This window comes from Oratosquilla oratoria, chromosome 3, assembly GCF_046742065.1.
Source record: "Oratosquilla oratoria isolate Oo_2021 chromosome 3, ASM4674206v1, whole genome shotgun sequence".
Lineage (NCBI taxonomy): Eukaryota > Metazoa > Arthropoda > Malacostraca > Stomatopoda > Squillidae > Oratosquilla > Oratosquilla oratoria.
The window spans coordinates 27,901,014-27,908,513 of NC_134779.1; the positions used below are offsets into that span (position 1 = coordinate 27,901,014).

Sequence of the window (7,500 nt, forward strand, 5' to 3'; positions counted from 1 at the left end):
GCTTCTGAATTTCAGGTTAGCTGTAGACAAATTTACAGTACAATAAAAAAAATAGATAAATGAAAATTCGCAAATAACAGCAATTGATAGGAATTAATCTAATGACAAGAAGTATGCTTTGTTAGGATAAGATCAGTGAAATATTTTTGATAGTACATGATATGTATGTTCATGAAAAATATATGTTTTAATATAATACCAGAATCAAAGATATAACTAATTGGGTTTTCCATAAGATTTCGTATATATTTTTCCTTAATTCTAAATGCAGTTATCTATCTTAAAGTAGAATAGGAAGAAATGCCTTCTTGGATATCGTATATAGTAAACTAATATCAAAGAATGTCTTTCTATTCCATCTGCTACTTAGAAAAATTTAGGTTGAAAAAATATTTTAGACGTAATTAGAAAATAGTTGAAGGTGCTGTAATATACTTGACATGACTTTTCATTTTTTTTTATGTATAAGGTCGTGTCAAGTCAAGTAATTTCTTCTTTGCCAACACCCATTTTCATAGAGCAACTTATCTCTCCCCTTTTACAAAGCAAAGTGAATGAATATAAAAAAGAGAGAGAATAGGGGGAAAAGGGAAGAAAAGAGGAGAAAACTGGGAAAAAGAGAATGCAAAGAGAGTGAGTAGAAAAAGAGAGAATAGGGGGTAAAGGGAAGAAAAGAGGAGAAAACTGGGAAAAAGAGAATGCAAAGAGAGTGAATAGAAAAAGAGAGAATAGGGGGAAAAGGGAAGAAAAGAGGAGAAAACTGGGAAAAAGAGAATGAAGAGAAAAAGAGAGAATAGGGGGTAAAGAGAAGAAAAGAGGAGAAAACTGGGAAAAAGATAAATGGAAAGGAGAAGAAAAATAAAGAGTAGATGAAGGGGAAGGAGGAGAAGTAATAGGAGAAAAGGAGGAAAAGAAGACAGGGAAAAGGGAAGGAAGGGGAAGGAGTAGAAGGGAGGAAAGGGAAGGAGGAAAAGATGAAAAAGGAGAAGGAAGAGGAGAAAAAGGGAAGAAGAAGAAGGTAAAAAAACATAAGAAAAAGAAAGAAGGAGAAGGTTACAAGGATAAGAAGAAGAAAGAGAAAAGGAGAAAATAGAGAAGGAAAAAGAAGGAAGAGGGGGTGAAGGAGAAGAAGGAGAAGAAGGAGAAGAAGGAGAAGAGAAATAAAAAGTATAATGGGAATAAGAAAGAGAGAGAAAAAGAAGAAAACAGAGAAGAAGAAAGAGAAAAGGAGAAAATAGAGAAGGAAAAAGAAGAAAGAGAAGATGAAGGAGAAGAAGAAGAAAAATAAAAAGTATAATGGGAAAAAGAAAGAGAGAGAAAGAGAAGAAAACAGAGAAGAAGAAAGAGAAGAAGAAAAAAAAAGGGGGAGGAGTTACTTTAGATTTCCTTAATTTTATTATTATTTTTTTTTTTTTTAGATTTCTTCATTCCTATTTTTTATAACTACTGAATTTCATTTCTCACAAATATTTCAGTTTTTAATACAAATTTCATGATCATTTTGTATCAAATCTCTGCCAAGTTATATTAAGCAGGTTGTAACAAGAAAAGAAAGAAAAAAAACGTGAATTGTGACGAATAGGAAAAGAAGAACAGGTAGCAATTACGGTGACAAAAATAAACACCAGATTAAAGTAAATTGTCAGGTAAAACGTTCAAGTTTGTGAGGTCAGGCATGATGTTCTGGCTTTTTATAAGTTCAGGTGGCAGGTACAGGGGTCTTGCTAGTATCAGCAAAAGAATAAGAGTCAAGTGTCAATGTGTTGATCAAAGGTCCTTGAGGCAAGATCGTTAACCAATCAGTGATTAGTGAATATCTGAACAAATATTGTCACTTGATAATCCTGGCATATTTTTGAGGATTGATATTGTCTCAAACAGATGAAGAATATTTTTTTTAGGTCTTGTGAGTTTGTATATTGGTTATTTGCTATATTTTGAAAGAGCAAATGTATGTACTATAATTACATTTCTTGTTTTGCTCCTAGTTTTTCAAATGTAAAATAAACCCGAACTATTTACATTTCTAATCATTCTGCATCTAGTATTTCTTGCGATGTTGATGTTGATGACCATTTTTAGGTCTGGAATTGTAAAAAAAGATTAATGACTTTTGATGTAGATGATAATGAGGAAGCTGAGTAGATGGAGAGGGAGAAAATGTCATGACTGAAAGAATGAATTAACAAAAATTGGTTTACAGACAAGACTTTGACTATGCAAAGAAACAGGGCAAAATGTTCGCGTAATGTTTTCAAACTTAACTAAGACGAAGAAAAAAACCAAGGCTCTATCTTAATTCTGGGGAAATGGTTTTTTATTGGGAGGGAAGAGGGGGGAGAGGAGGGAGGGGAGGGAGGGGAGGGTAGGGAGGGGATGGGAGACCTTGATTTACAACGGAAACCTATGGGATGTCGAAACCTGCAACTGACGTAAGTATCGTATAGAAATGACATCCGATCTTCCAGAATTTCTGCCTTGCATTTCGACCAAATTTTCGCTAGTAAATAAAGAAGAATGACAGGGGTAATCAGGCTCTGAAAGAATACTAAAGTATTAGAAGAGACCCTGCGGTCTTGTGAGTCAAAGAAAAATGAAAAGGGTTTCTGCTCTATCCTACGATAATTTTTTTTAAGATATTTCTGTTCATGAAGGGTTATTCACAAGGTATCTTTAGCTCTTCATCTTCTGAACTCTTCAATTCACTCAAAAGGAATGAATAGTTCATAGTGTTTGTTTTGACAAGGCCAGGGCATTTCATTTATAATCAAACTTAGACTTCATCTGTCGGTGCAAATTTTGGACGAAGTATAATAAGCTGAAAGGATCAGTATCCTCTTGATAACCCTTCTGAACCTAGTAAATATGTAATATGGAAAGAAACTAGCCACCTCCCATGCCATATAGGGAACCTAAAAATTCTCCCCTTTCCCCAAACTCTTCGCTTGAAATCTCGAAGAGGATCAAAGCACCTCCGGCTCTTGGCTAGGGAACCTAAAATTTTTCCTCTTTCCCCGAACTCTTCGCTTGAAATCTCGAAGAGGATCAAAGCACCTCCGGCTCTTGGCTAGGGAACCTAAAATTTTTCCTCTTTCCCCAAACTCTTCGCTTGAAATCTCGAAGAGGATCAAAGCACCTCCGGCTCTTGGCTAGGGAACCTAAAATTTTTCCTCTTTCCCCGAACTCTTCGCTTGAAATCTCGAAGAGGATCAAAGGACCTCCGGCTCTTGGCTCACCTGGAAACCTCGGTCGATGTTAGTTCCTCCGAAGGGCGAAAGGTTGTTGATGAACTTCTGCGCCTTCCTGACGGCGGTGCCCGTGTAACGCATTGTCCCGAGCCTCGAGGAAGTGGTTGAGAATTGGACCAGGTCGAAGGTGTCCCCGATGTGGAGGTCTCTCAAGATGTGTCTGAGGGCATCTTTCACCTGTGGGAACAAAAGAAATACACTTTAGTGCTTTATCCTCTAGAGCAGAGCATCTTAACGTGAGGCGTGTGCCCCATAGGTGGACAATTCGGTTTTCTAGGTGGGCAATGGAATTTTTAAAGGGGGGCAATTGAGGGCAACTAAAGAAATCTGGGTTAATCTTTTTTAATTTCTATTTTATTCAATTTGTTTTGTTTTTAATTTTCACTAATGCCTTGTTCTTTTGAAGTGGTTTTAAACCAAGGTGCTATACTTTTTCAGCTCAAGGTGAGTTTATTTTTTTCATGATAAGAATTGTATATCACCACTTGGTGGGCATCAGTATTTCAAAGGTGATTAGGTGAGGCATGGCCAATAGAAGGTTGAGGACATCTGCTCTGGAGTATTCAGTGACTAGATACTACAATCAAGAATGACCCTTCATACAAGAGGGGTGTCAAATAGGTTCGAACGGTAATACTCGGTAAATTTGAGAAGGCGGACCACGTGGTTAGCGGGGGACGAAACGTTCGCGCCGACAGCCCTCCAAGCTTCGTCACGTGACCCACGTGACAAGGAGCTAGGTTAGAAAAACAAGAATGGTGGATGGGGTTGGAGTAGGTGGGAGTAGTAGGTGTGTGCCTTTGGCTTAGCTACCTCTCTTATAAGGGGGGAAATCTCTTGGTATATAGACAGATAGATAGATACTATAAACTCATGATTTCATATTTCGACAAGTTCATTTGACTGAGACTTTCATGAAAAATAATATGGAAATACTATTAACATAGAAATAAAATTTGCATTCAATATTGCCTTTCCTTTTAAAACTGCATTCAATTAAATTTCTTTCTGTTATGTTGTTGTTGTATGTGATGACTTTAGCGTTATCCCAGTCAACTGGGTGGTCAAAATGGTTCATGTGGTTGATACCGCTAGATTGGTTTCCCTCTCTAACGTATTTCTTGTGTTGATTGATTCGTGTTTTGAGTGTTTTAGCAGTCTCACTAACATAAAACTTATTACATTATTTACAAGGTATTTTTTGTACACACACCCTTTATCACTATTGGCACTGCACTGAAGATGTAATTATACGAAAGCCCTCTGCTTCGTTAGTTTACTTTTCCTAGTGGTTACTTACGCATTTGTGAACACACGCTCCTAGTGTTTTTATTGTATATATATATATATATATATATATATATATATATATATACATATATATATATATATATATATATATATGTGTGTGTGTGTGTGTGTGTGTGTGTGTGTGTGTGTGTGTGTGTGTGTGTGTGTGTGTTAGTGTATATATATATATATATATATATATATATATATATATATATATATATATTGGTGAAGCGTGGCAGGAGATTCTCTCTGATGCATATTCTGTTAAAAACGACAGCAAAAGAATTATTAATTAACTTTTTCCGTGAGCTCTCAAGCTTGCTAAAAGTAGATTTCTGGTAGGGGGAAAGGGAGTAAATCAAATTTGGAAATCATGGCTGTGCTTAAAATTATGCAATGGAACTGTCGGGCAATAAACACTGCCTGGGATCAACTAGTACAGCATCTCGCCAAATACCACTACGAGGTAATTGCACTACAATCACTTCGGAAACGCCCTCTCCAGCTACCAACTCTGCCAGGTTACCATTACCCTCTCTTCTATGGGACTGATGCTTCAGGCGAAGCAAAGGTAGCCACGTATGTCTCCCTAATATTAGCCGCCCAAGTCGGAACCTTGCCTGAACCTCCACTGGAGGCAGGATATGGTACGCTCTCTTCTGTCAAGGTGAAAGAAGACCAGACCATTAACATCCTAAATTATTACAATCCAGAAACGACTAGGCACTCTGAATGGCTTGGAGCCTTCACTAACAACTGGGTAGTGGTGGGGGATTTTAATCGTCGCGACGCCCTATGGGAAGACGAATACCCCCATTCCTCTCCTGAACTCGCCTCACAGTTAGATTCCGTGAATATGGTCCTCCTCAACGATGGCACCCACACCAGAGTTCCAGACGTGGTAAGCACAGTAAGTCAGCCATCGACTTATCTTTCGTGTCCTCAAACCTAGCGGGAGCCACGGACTGGTTCACACTTGGGGACCCTTTGTCTTCAGATCATCTCCCTATCTGCGTCTCCATACACCTCTCACCTGTAGTCCACCTGCCTCCACTGCAAGGAAACCTTAACCTTCAAAAGGCAAACTGGACTGCATACAAAGAGTTCTTGAACAACGATGACATTAGCCTAGACCTCGACAACTCGGTGGACAGCTTAAATCAACAGTTCACCGGCATAGTTCTGGCAGCAGCTAGGCACGCAATTCCCTTCGTCAGCACAGGTCAGGGAAGGCGTGGCCACCCTTGGTGGACGGAGGACTGCAAGATTGCTGTCCACAACAAAAGGTTGGCCTACCATCGGTACAAGAGAGAAGGGTCGGAAGAAGCCTTCATCGAGATGAAGACAACAAATTCGCGTTGCAAGAGGACCATAGCCCAAGCAAAGCTTGCATACTGGATGAATAGCAAGGACAACACTTTGGACTTAAGCGCAGCTTGGAAAAAGGTCAAGATCCTAAAGAGCCGATATAACCCACCGGATAATGACCTTACAGCCCCAGACGGTACGATCCTGTGCACTCCTGAGGAGAAGGCTGAAAGCTTTCTCCACCGAAAGGGGAAGACTCGAGCCTAACCCTACAAGAATTGCGCTGGGCACTCAAGGCAACCCGGACAAACAAGAAGTCGCCTGGAGCAGATAAGGCTCATACCCTCTCCTACAGCAACTGCCGCCTTCCATGCAAATGAATCTGCTAAGATTATATAACAAATGCTGGAGGCAAGGCGTTGTTCCTAGCGCCTGGAAGCACGCTATTGTGGTACCAATTCCCAAGGCAAACAAGAGCAGGAAAAGCGTAACCAACTACAGGCCTGTCTCGCTCACCTCCCACGTAGGAAAGCTCTACGAGCGAATAGTACTGAATCGACTGAAGTCCCAGGTGAAAGATAAGGAAGCCCTCCCAAAACTTCAAGCCGGATTTAGAAAAGGGAGAAGCATCACTGACCACATCGTGCGACTCTCCGAACATATCCGTAGGGCCCAAAGACAGAGACGGATTCTACAGACGTGCTTTTTAGATATTGCCAAAGCTTTTGATACCGTCTGGCACGGTAAACTGCTATCTAAACTCAAGTCTATTGGAGTTTCGCCGGGACTGTACAAATTTGTGCAGTCCTTCCTTTCTGGTCGATCCATGGTTGTACGCTGGAAAGGACACCTCAGCCGATCGTCAACCATTGATATGGGAGTCCCCCAGGGCTCCGTAGTTGCCCCGCTCCTCTTCACATTGCTCCTTGGGGATGTAGGAAAAGGAGTGAGAAAGGACACTGTCGTCACAGCCTATGCTGATGACATAGCATTATGGAGGAAAGCTAGGCACCGGGAGCCCAAAAAGGATTCTGACCAGCACAAGTCAGAACTCCGTCTCTTTCAGAGACAGGTTGACCTGGTAATGACCCAACTGACCGACCTGGGCTTCATGCTCTCCGCAGCAAAGACTGTTTACATGCCAGTCCACGGCATAGGTTACAACAGAGGAGACTACCCTGACTGGAATTACATCAAAGTGGACGGAACTCCCATATACCCAGCTAAGGCAGTTCGATATTTAGGAGTCATCTTCCAGAGAGACGGAAAATGGACTAGCCACATAAATCAGGTCATAATAAACGCTAGACGAGCCCTAAACCTCGTCCGAGTCATCCGCCGAGAGCCCTGGGGTCAAAGAAGGGAAACACTGATATCCATAGTCAAGAGTTTGGTACGCTCCCGGCTCCTCTTCGGATCTCCTGCCATGCACGATCTTTCCCCAGGGGTAGTGTATAGATTAGCCAGAGTGGAATGCCAAGCGCTCCGCCTGAGTCTCGGTTTGCCAGCATCAGTTCCACATGAACAAGTATATAATGAAGCAGGTGTTCTTCCTCTTTGGTATCAACTGAAGAAAGATGCCTGCAAATACTTGTTCACCAGTGCTAAAGTTGCAAATTCTACGGATGAGGAACTCCGGGAGGATTGGTTG

General features: G+C 40.9%; 1 protein-coding gene across 1 annotated transcript in view; it reads right to left on the reverse strand.

Moving 5' to 3' along the window:
- Positions 1–7,500, reverse strand: part of LOC143019564 (inter-alpha-trypsin inhibitor heavy chain H4-like) — a 108,989-nt gene that overhangs the window by 23,012 nt on the left and 78,477 nt on the right. Inside the window, exon 7 of the mRNA XM_076175317.1 lies at positions 3,237–3,425. Coding sequence (XP_076031432.1) covers positions 3,237–3,425 — 189 coding nt within the window. The remainder of the gene's footprint in view (positions 1–3,236; positions 3,426–7,500) is intronic.